The sequence below is a fragment of the Neofelis nebulosa genome, chromosome 6 (genome assembly GCF_028018385.1).
Source record: "Neofelis nebulosa isolate mNeoNeb1 chromosome 6, mNeoNeb1.pri, whole genome shotgun sequence".
NCBI classification, from domain to species: domain Eukaryota; kingdom Metazoa; phylum Chordata; class Mammalia; order Carnivora; family Felidae; genus Neofelis; species Neofelis nebulosa.
This window is the reverse complement of record NC_080787.1, coordinates 45774212-45788294: the sequence shown is the minus strand read 5'-3', so window position 1 is coordinate 45788294 and position 14083 is coordinate 45774212. Positions and strand designations below refer to the sequence as shown.

Genomic DNA, 14083 nt, shown 5'->3' with positions numbered 1-14083 from the left:
CGTCAACTAAGCCTACCCCTCCATAAACGTCCATAACATATCATTTACTTACTTACAATTTGAGGGGGCTGAAACAGAGCCCAAAGGTGCGTCCTTAAAAACAGTGTGGTGGTTCCTCAAAAAGTTAAATATAGAATTACCGTATAACCCAGCAACTCCACTCCTAGGCACATACCCCAAAGAATGGAAAACAGGGACTTAGACACTTGTAAATGAATGTTCTTCGCAGTGTGACTCACGTTAGCCATGCAGTGGAAACCACCCAAATGTTCACTGACAGATGAGTGGATGAGTGTAGCGCTGACATACAATGGAATATGATTCAGCCATAGAACGGAAGAAAGTTCTGACACATGCTACGACACAAATGAAACTTGAAATATTGTGTTAGGGGCGCCTGGGTGGCGCAGTCGGTTAAGCGTCCGACTTCAGCCAGGTCACCATCTCGCGGTCCGTGAGTTCGAGCCCCGCGTCAGGCTCTGGGCTGATGGCTCGGAGCCTGGAGCCTGTTTCCGATTCTGTGTCTCCCTCTCTCTCTGACCCTCCCCCGTTCATGCTCTGTCTCTCTGTCCCAAAAATAAATAAAAAACGTTGAAAAATAAAAAAAATTAAAAAAATTAAAAAAATTAAAAAAAAAAGAAATATTGTGTTAAATGAACTAGGCCAAACACAAAAGGACAAGTATTATATGACTCTCCTTCCACAAAATATCTAAACAGGTAAATTCAGAGAGACAGAAAGTAGATTAGGTTAGCGGATTAGGGTGGATCAGAGTACCGAGGTCTGGGAGAAATTATCGCCTAACGGGTACAGCATTTCTGTTTGGGCTGATGAAAATGTTTAAAAAATAGCAGTCATGGTTGCACAACACAGAAAGCTAATTAATGCCAATGGGTAAAAGTGGATAAAATGGCAAATGTTATGTTAATATATATTTCACCCTAATTTTTTTAAAAAAAGGAATGATGTGGGGCGCCTGGGTGGCTCAGTAGGTTGAGCATCCGACTTCGGCTCAGGTCATGATCTCACGGTCTGTGAGTTCAAGCCCCTCGTCGGGCTCTGTGCTGACAGCTCAGAGCCTGGAGCCTGTTTCAGATTCTGTGTCTCCCACTCTCTCTCTGACCCTCCCCCGTTCATGCTCTGTCTCTCCCTGTCTCAAAAATAAACGTTAAAAAAAAAATTTTTTAAAAAAAGGAATGATGTGCTGATACATGTTGAAACCTAGATGAAACTTAAAAATACGCGCGGCCGGGTTCTTGTGCCGCAGAAAAGAAAGAAAAAAAAAAAAATACGATGCTAGGGGCTCCTGGGTGGCTCAGTCTATTGAGTGACCAACTTTGGCTCAGGTCGTGATCTCACAGTTTGTGGGTTTGAACCTCGTGTTGGGCTCCGTGCTGACAGCTCAGAGCCTGTGCTTCGGATTCTGTGTCTCCCTCTCTCTCTGCCCCTCCTCTGCTTGTGCTCTGTCTCTCAAAAATAAATAAACATTTAAAAAAATTTTTTTTAATGATTCTAAATGAAAGGAGCCAGACACCGAAGACCACATATTCCATTTATATAAAATGTCCAGAGATAAAAAGTAGATTAGTGGCTGTCTAGGGCCGGGGGGGGGGGGGGGGCGGGGAGGGGCAGGTAGAGTAGGGGCCACGGTGGGGGTGACTGCTCAAGAGCTTCTTTTTGAGGTGATGAAAATGTTCTAAAATTGATTGTGGTAATGGTTGCACAGCTCTGTTCACTACACTAAAAACCACTGAACTGCACACTTTGAAAGGATGAATTACACAGTATGTGAATTACGTTTCCACAAAAACTGCTACCAAAAGATATGCACGTTCAATAAAACCATTAAATGGAAATTAAAAATCAACAAAGATAAAGGGAAGAGGAAGAACTAACCAAAAAACAAACCTAAGCTGCAATGGTTGTAATAACAGAGCATCGTGTTTCGCAAAGTTCCTGGCCATTAAAAACAAAAAACCAAAACCAAAACCTACAACAAACTATTTTCAGCGGTAAAAGCAATCACTTCTTGTTTGAGTAGCTTTACAGTTAACAGATGGCTTTGGTCTTCAGGTATAGTTATCAGTTATCAAATCATGGGATGTTTTTTCACGACATCACATCGCTCTCCCGGTTGAAGGGCTTCAAAGCAACGTCACGACACTGGTCTTCTTTGCTCCCTTCTAATAATCCTGCGATGTAGGCAGGACCCATATAATCATTTCCATTTGAAAAGGAAATAGGGGGCACCTGAGTGGCTCAGTCCACTGAGTGGCTGACTCTTGATTTCGGCTCAGGTCATGATCCCAGGTTGTGGGATCGAGCCCTGCGTCGGGCTTTGTACTAGGCACGAAGCCTGCTTAGGATTCTCTCTCTCCCTCTGCCCCTCTCCCCACTCGCTCTCTAAAATGAAATTTTAAAACATTAAAAACAAAAACAGCTTAGTTTCGCTTGCTTTTACATCTGATAATGACAAGCATGCATATAACATGTATTGTGTGCCAGAGAGTCTTGCGATCACTTTCCATGCATTACCTCCTTTAATCCTCAAAACCATCCTATGAAGTATTATCTCCGCTTTGTAGATAAAAAACTGAGTCCCAGGGAGGTAAAGTGATTTTCCCAAGTTCACACAGATGAAGTTGGCAGACCTGGGGTTTAAACCTAGACAGTCTGGCTCCAGAATCTAGGCTCTTGCCAAACATGTCATTCTACCTCTTAGACTGTTGGCTTCCCAGTCAGAATTTACACCAACAGTATGGACTGTACTGGCCTCTTACTTACTCTAGGTGAACGGACACTTTGCCGGGGACTGGAGGCTCACTCACACTAGGACATGTTTCAGCAGAAGATGAGGGGCTGACCTTTCTTCCAGAGGATGTTGTGCCAGCAAAGCACCCCTTAGATTCCAGAAAATCACCTGCAACACATCACCATTGGAGTTCGTTAATGAAACGAAATATCTACCCCTCCATCGTGTCCCCTGGATTACAAAAATTATTTTAAAAAAAGAAAACAAAAAAACTAACGTTTAGGGGCACCTGGGTGGCTTGGTTGAGCATCCGACTTTGGCTCAGGTCATGATATCACGGTTGGTGAGTTTGAACCCCACATTGGGCTCTCTGCTGTCAGCACAGAGCCAGCTTCAGATCCTATGTCCCCCTCTGTCTCTGCCTCTCTCCCACTCTCTCTCTCTCTCTCTCTCTCTCTCTCAAAAGTAAATAAACATTTTTTTAAAATAATGTTTATTGAGCATTTATTGTGTATTGGGGATGGTGTTAACATCTTACACACATTATCCCATTTAATTCCCATAATACCCCACAGACATAAGCATTGCTTATCCTTCCGTTTTACTGATGAGGAGACCAAAGCACAGATGGTTAAGCAACTTGCCTAAGATCACACAGAAAGCAAACATCTAGATCTAGATTTGATCATGGTTCTTGTGATGCTAAAGTCAAAAATCCTAACCACAATGCTACACTACTTGTCCCTCCCGAGTTTGTCTACTTTGAATTAAGTGGTAGACATAACCTCTGAATCAAGTTATATTGAGCATCTCAATACAATTTTCCAAAGGATTGATTCATAGAAAGACTGATGAATAATCCAAAGAACTGCCATCAGAAACTTCCAAGAGGGGCACCTGGGTAGCTAAGTCGGTTAAGCGTCTGACTTCGGCTCAGGTCATGATCTCACGGGTTCGTGAGGTTGGGCTCTGTGCTGACAGCTCAGAGCCTGGAGCCTGCTTCGGATTCTGTGTCTTCCTCTCTCTGCCCCTCCCCTGCTCATGCTCTGTCTCTCTCTGTCTCAAAAATAAATAAAAACATTAAAAAAAAAGATGAATGGATATTGCATTTCTTTATGCATAACTTTAGCCCAATAGACACAACGTTACCTCCGGTGATTAGAAAATTACAAAAAGGGGCGCCTGGGTGGTTTAGTCGGTTAAGCATCCGACTCTTGATTTTGGCTCAGGTCATGACCTCACGGTTCGTTATTTTGAGCCCTGCATCACGCTCTGTGCTGTCAGTGTGGAGCTTGCTTGGGATTCTCTCTCTTCCTCTCTCTCAAAATAAATAAACAAATAAACTTTTAAAAAATTAAAATAAGAGTCAGACTTCTGTGACTCTTGAGTACATTCCCCTCCCCTCCCAGTATCCCCATTCTCAGGTTGTTCAGGGTATGGCATAAAGACTGCCTGCGTCAGAATGACCTGGGAGGCCTGTTAAAAATACAGATTCTCGGGGCACCTGGGTGGCTCAGTCGGTTAGGTGTCCGACTTCAGCTCAGGTCGTGATCTCACGGTTTGTGAGTTCGAGCCCCAAGTTGGGTTCTGGGCTGACAGCTCAGAGCCTGCAGCCTGCTTCGGATTCTGGGTCTCCCTCTCTCTGCCCCTCCCCCTCCCAAAATAAATAAAACATTAAAAAAATATACAAATTCGGGGCGCCTGGGTGGCGCAGTCGGTTAAGTGTCCGACTTCAGCCAGGTCACGATCTCGCGGTCCGTGAGTTCGAGCCCCGCGTCAGGCTCTGGGCTGATGGCTCGGAGCCTGGAGCCTGTTTCCGATTCTGTGTCTCCCTCTCTCTCTGCCCCTCCCCCGTTCATGCTCTGTCTCTCTCTGTCCCAAAAATAAATAAAAAATGTTGAAAAAAAAAAATTAAAAAAATAAAAAAATAAAAAAATATACAAATTCTCATATCCCATCACAAATCTCTCTAAGTGAGGCCTGGGAACCCACATTTTTAATTTGCTCGGTCATGAGAATCATCTTGGGGCACTTATCCAAAACTCAGATCCCAGAGCTCCAACTCCGACCTACAGGGCAAGACCCGGGTGTCAGAATGTTAAAGAAGCACCTCAGGTGATTCTCAGAGCCGGCCAAGTGTGGGAGGAGCCATTCTGGAATATGCCACAGCACCTACAACAGCCCTAGGTACAGAAAGGGTCAACTGGTTGCCTGAGGTGTGAGTAGCAGGGATGGACTGGAGCCCAGGGGAGGGGAGCTGTGAAGAGGAGAGCACAGGGTCCCGGTAGCCAAAGGCGTAACCACCCACCCACCTACAAACCATAAAAGTAGCGTCAACCAATGTAACACAGACCACACTCTCTGACCACAATGCAATACAATTTTAGGGATCGATAATAAAAAGACAGCCAAAAACATCCATGAGCTTGGAAACTCAAACCACACTTCTAAATATTTCACATAAAAGAAGAAATCGTGAGGGGAATCACGAGGTGCTTAATGGTCAATGACATACGTACTATAAATCAAACTTGTGGGACTCAAATAAAGCGGTAAGTAGAAACTAGAGCCCGAAATGCACCTACTGCATTCCACCAAATATGAGACACCAGCAACTGTAATAACATTATTATTTTATGTACCACAAAGAACAAAAGTTGCCAATTAAAGTAGGAGAGAATGCTCTACCACTTAGAATGTTTATTATATATTTATTGAAGCATTCTTTCAGACTTACTTAGATGTATATTTTAAATACACATCATTCATGTGCATATTTAAAGAAGGAAAATATAAGCAAAATAAATTGGTTAAGACCTTTTTTTTTTTTTTTTTTTTAATTTATTTTTGGGACAGAGAGAGACAGAGCATGAACGGGGGAGGGGCAGAGAGATAGGGAGACACAGAATCGGAAACAGGCTCCAGGCTCCGAGCCATCAGCCCAGAGCCTGACGCGGGGCTCGAACTCACGGACCGCGAGATCGTGACCTGGCTGAAGTCGGACGCTCAACCGACTGCGCCACCCAGGCGCCCCAGACCTTTTTTTTTTTAATGTTAATATGTTTTCGCGAGAGAGACAGAGCGTGAGCAGGGGAGCGGCCGAGAGAAAGGGAGACAGAGAATCAGATGCAGGCTCCAGGCTCTGAGCTGTCAGCACAGAGCCCGACGTGGGGCTCAAACTCACAAACCGCGAGATCATCACCTGAGCCACTAACAGCTTAAACGACTGAGCCACCCAGGTGCCCGGCCTTCTTTTTTTTTTTTTTTTAAAGTTTATTTATTTTGAGAGAGAGAGAGAGTGTGCACGTGCACGCAGGGGAGGGGCAGAGAGAGAGAGGGAGAGAGAGAGAACCCCAAGCAGGTCCCACACTGTCAGTGCAGAGCCCAACGCAGGGCTCAATCCCACAAACCGTGAGATCACGACCTGAGCCAAAACCAAGCGTCAGACGGTCAACCGAGGGGCCCCTGGTTAAGGCCTTCTTAAATCTTACATTCAAAAGCCTGATTACTGAATCACTTTTCAACTCAATCACTGATGCCCACATTTTCCACCCAAATTGACCTCAGTGCAGCAAGAACATGGGTGATGCAGCAGCACTTCTTAAATAAGTGCTCCTCGATTGCCTCTGGAATTTTCTTCCAAGATACAGACACACCCTCTATATTATTCAGGGCTCATTCAGCAAAGCTTATAAAGACTGCTTCACACCTGCTGCTGGGCCCACAGCTCTGGTAAGACCAATCCAACCTCAGAGATGTTCACACGCTGAAAAATGTCCATCTTAGAACTGACAGGTGGTTAAAAAACAAAGATTCCAAAATTAATGAGCTCACTTGCAATGCAAAAAAAAATAAGGAAAAAAGAATAAACCTCCCAACGTGGTTAAAAAAAAAGGATATTATAAAAACAAAAGCAGAAATGAATGAAATAGAGAAGATTATCAGAACTTTGGTATGGCTTCGTGGAAAGTACCAATAATATAGGTAAGTGAAGTTCAAGAAAAAACAATTTTTAACACAAGTAAACAGTATTAGCAATGAAATACCATAATCACAAATGGAATAGAAATAACCTTACACATAAAGAATTTGAGGGTCAGAAATGTCCAGTAACCTATTCAAGGTGACAGAGCTATAGAGTATAATTTATAAAATGTAGTTTAATGTCACATAATCAAAATAGTACTGACACTGACTCTAACAGATTAATCAAGAGAACAAAATAGAAAATGTAGATAGAATAAAACTTTATATAATCGTGGCATTTCATGTCGTGGGGAAAGAATAGGTTATTCAAAAATATTGCTGAAACAACTAATCATTTGGAATGAAAATAAAATTAATTAATCCCCAAATAAATCCAGATGAATGATAGATTTGAATATCAGATTTAAAATAAAAGATGTACCTGAAAAAAATGATAATTTAATGTTTACATAATCTTAGACTGGGGAAGTTATTTCTAAGAAAGATATCAAATACAGGCAAAATAAAGGAAAAGATACGTGATTTGAAAACATATCCATTTAAAAGTTCCACAGAAAACTATAAACTGGGGGAAAGTTTATAGCTTACACAACAAGAAAAAGAGTTAGTAGTCATGCCAAATTGTGAGTTTTTATAAATTTATAAAATGAAAATAAATACCCAAGGAAAAAATGGGCAAAAGACATGATTAGGTAATGAATTAAACACACACAGGGGCACCTGGGTGGCTCAGTTGGTTGAGCATCCGACTTCGGTTCAGGTCAGGATCTTGGGGTTTGTGGGTTCAAGCCCCGCATCGGGCTCTGTGCTGACAGCTCAGAGCCTGGAGCCTGCTTTGGATTCCGTCTCCTTCTCTCTCTGCCCCTTCCCCCTTTGCCTCTCAAAAATAAATGAATATTTAAAAAAATTTTAAACACACACACACACACACACACACACACAAATAGCCAATATACATTTGGGGGGGGAAAAATCCATCCTTCCTAATAATCAAAGAGCTGAATTTAAGCCACAATACCAGGGGCGCCTGGGTGGCTCAGTTGGTTAAGCATCCAACTTCGCCTCAGGTCATGATCTCACCATTTCTGAGTTCGAGCCCCACGTAGGGCTCTGCGCTGACAGCTCAGAGCCTGGAGCCTGCTTCAGATCTGTGTCTCTGTCTCTCTCTCTCTCTCTGCCCCTCCCCTGCTTGCACTCTATCTCTCTATCTCTCTCTCTCAAAAATAAATAAACATAAAAAAACTAAAAAAAAAAAAAAAAAAGACACAATACCAGTATTTGCTAGGAGTCTGCAAAAACCTAAGATTGGCAGAGGTCAGAGGAATGGCGTTCTTGTACATTGCTGGTAGAAATGTCTCCATCTTACTAAAACGCACTTTGGCCATATGCATCCTCCAAAGTCCGTGAGAAGTGCACTTTTGATCCAGTGCCTCTATTTCCAGAAACATAGCTATGAAAAAAGTATGAACCTTATCTATAAGGAATCAGAAAGGATCCACATATGTAGAGAAGACAAAAGCAAGAGCAGATATATCTTCTAGGTTGATAATCATATGTAAGCTCTGAGTTATTACAGCATTGACTGATAATAATTTTTGCCCCTGGATTTTAACAGTGGTTGCCTTTTCATAGCATGTAAACATTCTAATTGTATATTTGCCACTAGAGGACTTACGAGTTCACCAAAGCAAGAACTGGTTGCCATGGATGACATTACAAAACAAACACTGGTTTTTTTTGTTTGTTTGTTTGTTTGTTTGTTTTAGGGGCAAAATTTAAATATACTATATCACCCTGAGCAGCAAGCAGTGAAATCACATGTACAAATTTAGCATATTTCCTTGTTTGCTTAAGAAGCTGTGTGTTGGCAACTCTCTAGAAAGTGGCCTGTGGCTGCTTTGAAAGGGAAAGCTTATCTGACAGGCAAGCATAAGAAGAGCGGTCTCTCTTCTAAACAGGCAAAGGGCACATCCTCCAAATCCAGCTGACTACAGGATCTTCCCAGAAGTAACTCAGCCTCTACAGCCTAGAGACACTTAAACGTGGCCTCTGGCTGACTCTCCACGTGTCCTCCAGTAGAAGAGGCTGGAATTGCAAGTCTGACCCCTTCTGTTCTGACACTGATGCTCGCCTTGTGTAAAGGTAACATCCAGTTACTTCAAGTAAGTCAATTACCTCTCCAGCCCAGCTCCCAACACCTCCCCCCCACTAGCTCACTAGGCTGAGATGATACAAAGAAGCTAAGGCACATGCTTCTTGAAAATGTCATCATTTAGCATGATAATTGTTATTCAAATTCAATGTCCAGGAAGCCATAAGATGGGAAATTCTAACAAGTTGCCAAAACACAATGATATAAGAAAAGATGATTCAACAGAAGGGACCGAGAGAAGGTTCTGGTGACTAGAAAGAAATTTAGGGGGAAATGGAGAGTTTAGAAGAAAGTCTGTTTCTTTGGTACCATCTGTGGAATCCACGCTAATTATTTCCATTTCTTTAGGCAGGAATAACACCTTACATAACCAAGGAACTTTCACATACTTGTCATCACAGCTGATTTACACAATAGCATGGTCTGGCAGGGAGAAAATGATACATCAAGCCAAGTTAGCTTAATGTGGTTACCTTTTAACCACTCAGTTTCTCACCCCTGCTTATCTGCTCCACAAACAGCCTAAGGGTCTAGGGCTGTGGTTTTTAACCCTTCAGATCACAGACTCCCCTGGAAAGTAATGAAAACAACAGCCCCCCCCCCCTTGCTGGAAAAATGCATATACACCCACAGTTTTGTATTCATGTTCAACTGGTTTGTGGAGCCCCTTCCTTCCCGAAACCCCTGGACTCCATGTGAAGCTGAGTCCAGATATGGTCTCCTGAACGGACACACCTACATAGCAGGAAAGGAAGTCATGACTCTCTGGTTAATGTGGTCTGGGGATCTCAGACTCTGGTGCTCCTCCAGTACCCCTAACTCAGAAACACGAACGCCCTCTCCCCCACCTTTAAAACAGCAGCTCCCTCTGTTACCTGAGCTCACCATGGGAACTGCAGAAAAGCCTAGAGCTTAAAGTTAGAATCCCCAAACCTTTTTCTCTTGCTGACCTAGCCACATTGGGCACTTTGGGTTCCAACTCCCGCTCTTCTGGTCCCCGCTTACAGATTCATATGGTAAGTCATACCTCCCCGCTCTCTGTGCACTTGTGAAGGAGAACGAGGAGACAGAAGATCTGTAACACAAAGGGCCGAGGACCAAGCTATGATCTGATGGGGCACAGACAGAACATTCTACAACATTCCCTCTTTCCAGCATTCAGGCCACTCACCTATAAAGGCCAACCTAGGCATACACTCATTCCAAGGTTTTCTGAGAGACTGTGGCTGTTCTGCTTCATGATTCTGTTCTCTAGAGGCAGTGTGCCCCCCAAACATCCTCCTCAGCCTTCAGAACCAATTAAGGAGCCACTATCCATTATTTTAATTTAAGCCTTTCCTTAAAATGTTCATACTTTTTGCCTGAGCTGCCCATCCAATAAATAGTGCCACAAATCTAGTAATATTTGAGCAAAGAAAAAATTAAAGGACACAGGTTTGGGGGGCCAGAAGACTGTGGTTAATCCTCAGATTTACCATTTATTGACCGTAGCACTGGGCAGGTCAAAACTCTGGCTCCCCTGACCCTTTTTTTTTTTTTTTTTTTTTTTTTTTATCTTGAGATTGAGAGAGAAAGAGTGAGTACACAAGCGGAGGAGGGGCAGAGAGTGAGGAGAGAGAGAATCCCAAGCAGGCCCAAGCCCCATGTGGGACTTGATCCCACTAATGGTGAGATCATAAACTGAGCCAAAATCAGGAGTCTGACGTTCAATGGACTGAGCCACCCAGGCGCCCCTGGCTCTCTTTACTCATTAGTAACATTCCTCTGGGCTGTTATGAGATCCAAGGACTTAATTTGTGAGAATCTCTGCTTTGAGCTGCTATCCACTTCATCAGATCTTGGGTTAAAAGAGACATAAGCTACTTTTCAAAGACTACTTTTTATATGCCCGCAAACTGGCCTCCCCGTACACTTTAAGTGGTTTGAACTTCCCGGCTCTGGTATACTTGGATCTGGCGACCAAATCCACACCCAGCCCTTCTGATTTCTTCAACTCAACTGTATCTCTTCTCCATCGTGGTCATGCCAGGGTCTCCTCCCTCTTGAACCTTCTCCAGCTCTCTGCTGCAGGTCGCTCTGGAGATGGAGGGGAGAGAACAGTCCCGGGGACCTTTTCCAGGGTACATGGACTCATCTATGCATGTGTTGATTTTAAGTACGAAAAGCAACCCGGAGACAAAGAAAAGACCTTTGTAAGAAAGGCATCAAAGAAAGCAAAGAGAAAGTCCACAAGCCATTGAAAGTCAAAGAGGGCAGGGGTGGCATCTTAATCAGAACTTCCCTCCCGCCCCCTCCTCGGGCTTTTCTCAGGTCGGGATGCCCCCGGGGTTCCCGTGGGTTCTCTCCGCCGCCCACACTCGCTGCCCCGCCGCCCAAGGTGCTCCTTCCCTTTCCACCTCCGGGTCTTCCACCCCTTCCCCCAGCGGAAGCCTCCTCCGGCGAGGCTGCGAGATCAACGCACCCACTGGCAGCCGAACTGCCACTGCCGGGCGCCGGGCGGGCGAGGAACCGGAGCGGAGGGCCGGAGGGCCGGAGGGCCGGAGGGCCGCGGGGCCACCTGCTTCTCCCGCGGAGACGCGTCCGGGGGTTGCCTGGACACCGGCCGCAGCCGCGCGCGGCCGCGCTGCGTCCCGCCAGGCGCGCTCCCGGTCCTCCTGCCTCCGCGTCCGGGGCGCTCCCGCCCTCCTCAGGCGCCGGGGGTCCCCCGAAGGGCAGGGCTACTCGCCCTGGCTAGTGGGGGCGGCGCCATCAAGGGCCCCCGGAAAAGCTGCTCAGTGTTTCTGGATTTTTTTTTTTTTTTAATTTTCTTAAGAGTTGTGGGTTTTCTCCAGGCAGATGTCATTATTGGAACCGTAGCCTCTGGTGGCAGTGAAGGATGGGCCGTCCACAAAGCCTGCAGATGCCTGTTCATAATTGGCACTGATTAGGCAGGATCACCTACCACTTTTCTGGGCCAGGCGCCCTGCTGGATGTTATCTTCCCTAAGCAGCTGCATTTTTCAAAATAGAAAGCCGAATTTGAGCAAGGACTTGCTCAAGGTCACCGAAAAAACTAGGATTCATTTCCAAGTTTCCTCACTCCAAATCGACCACTCTTTCCTTCATACCAACTCGAATGTATCTCTAATTCTTTCCAGCATCTAACTAATCTTGCATGGAAAATTTTTCTCCAAGTCTGGCTTACGTCCCTCAATTCAAATTCAGACCTGGTTTCTCCCTTGGTGAAGTGGAGGGAAAAATTAGACCATGTTTTTATTTTTGATAACAGTTTTTTTCCAATTATAAAAGAAGTCATTGTAGAAATCTTGGAAAACATATAAAAGTAGCGTTGATACCCAGGATCCCACAATCCTAAGTCACTTCTTCTGCATATCGATTGCTAGATAGCAAACCATCCCCAAACTCTGTGGCTTTAAACAACCATCATCATGATTGTTAAACCCTGATTCTGGGGGTTGGCTAGGCTAACCCTTCATGTGTGGGGGTGTCTCATGCAGTTGCAGTCAGAAGGTAGCTGGAGCTTTCTCATTCATATGTCTGGTGACTTGTGCTGGCCATCAGCGGGGACCTCCGCTGGGGCTTTGGTGTACATTTCTAGCAGGTTCTATAGTGAGGTCAATGGGAGTGGCCTGGTCTATAGCCCCCAATTTCCCACTCTGACGTGCAGGACCCCATTTTGTGTTCACTGACTGGGATCAGCTCTGAGAAGGGACAACCGACAGAGGGCAGGGTGGTGGTGTAAGAAGGTTACAGGCAGAGAGGGTCCATGCTGGTTCTCCCTTGGCTCAGGTGCCTCCTGTGACCGCCCCCCCCCCCCCCCCCCCCGCTCAGGTGCCTCCTGTGACCGCCCCCCCCCCCCCCGCCAGACCCTTGACAGCAGCTGGGGCAGCTCTAAGAATTAGGTGCTCAGGGATTCAGAAAAAACTAGACGGCAGACCGGGAATAGTATCAAATAAACTCTACCCCGTTCCTTTTGGCCAAGGCCAAACGCAAAGTGCCTAAGAAATCTAATCCTAGAAAGATGGCATTATCTGATGGCTGAGTGGTGAGGGACATTGGTAAAAAGCCTCTTGTGTTTGGTAAGCCTCAGGAGTTGCAAGCTAAATTGGGGAGGAGGTCTTAAACACTACCTCTCCCCCCAACAGGATTGTAAGCAGCCCATAGAGGGGAGCCTCTCCCAATGTCAAGAAAACGTCACCGCAAGCCCTCATTGAACATGCTTATCCCGTAAGCACACAGCAGAGGGCAGTGTAAACCAGGCCATGGAAAATAGCGCCAGAGAATCTTTACTGCTGCCTTCAGGCTGAGGCATTCCAGGGCCTCAGACAAAGAGGGCGCTGAGAGAATGGGGGCTGAGTGGATTGCTGACACACAGTCACCTTCCAAAACCTTCAGTGGTAGGCAAGGGGGCCTGGCAAAGATGAGAGAGAGAGAGAGAGAGAGAGAGAGAGAGAGAGAGAGAGAGAGAACGCGCATTAATTGCCTCAGAACCTGCTAACACTACCAGCACCCAAATCCTCAAAGAGCCTCACCATCAGTTCAGGTCAGGAAACAGCTCCAAGCACCTTCTATGTGTCAGGCACTGTGCCAGGGGCAGGGGGTTCAAAGGGTTCAAAACCCAGCCCCTTCCCCAGGTGAGTGCCTATGATATGCCAATCCCTTTGCATTCATTGTCTCATTTAATCCCTACGATAATGAAGCGCCATAAACACCATCCCCATCTTACAGTTGAGGAAAGACAGACTCAAGGGGGTGAACTACTAGTCCAATTAGCCAGCCAGGCTATCGCCATTCCCATCGTAGGCTGCCAAACTGCCCGGGAGAGGTCCGGGGTGATGCTTGTCCCCAGAAGCACAAAAATCCCCTTGGCCTGGATATCAGAGTAAGATAAATAAGTGAGTAAGATTTTAAAATATACATAACATTTACAATGTATGAAACAGACGCACAGAACAAGGACACCGGCAAATGGAGTGCAAGGTCTGTTCTCTATAGATTCAGAAGGAAGAAGGCTGGATTTGATGGGGCTGTTGGGGGAATTCCTTGAATACCAGGTTTGATCCAACATGGAATGATCCCTGCAGATCCCTCTGTGGAAGAAGGAGGCAGAAGCAGTGTATCCTCATATCCTCCCTGGGCCCCTCCAGGTCAACTCCCCACCCCGCTCTGCTCCCAGAGGCTGATCTGTATGGA

General features: G+C 45.4%; 1 protein-coding gene across 6 annotated transcripts in view; it reads right to left on the bottom strand.

Moving 5' to 3' along the window:
* SPATS1 (spermatogenesis associated serine rich 1) overlaps window positions 1–11424 on the bottom strand; it is a 28815-nt gene extending 17391 nt beyond the window's left edge. For 4 of the 6 annotated variants that reach the window (XM_058734134.1, XM_058734131.1, XM_058734136.1 and 1 more), the window contains exons 1-3: window positions 11353–11424; window positions 10891–11079; window positions 2785–2920 (exon numbers count right to left, since the gene is read on the bottom strand). In XM_058734134.1, coding sequence (XP_058590117.1) covers window positions 2785–2920; window positions 10891–11017 — 263 coding nt within the window. In that variant the 5' untranslated portion in view covers window positions 11018–11079; window positions 11353–11424. Of the gene's footprint in view, window positions 1–2784; window positions 2921–10890; window positions 11080–11287 lie in introns of all 6 variants that reach the window. The other 2 variants (XM_058734132.1, XM_058734133.1) reach the window with 2 other exon arrangements.
* Window positions 11425–14083: the final 2659 nt, after the last annotated feature.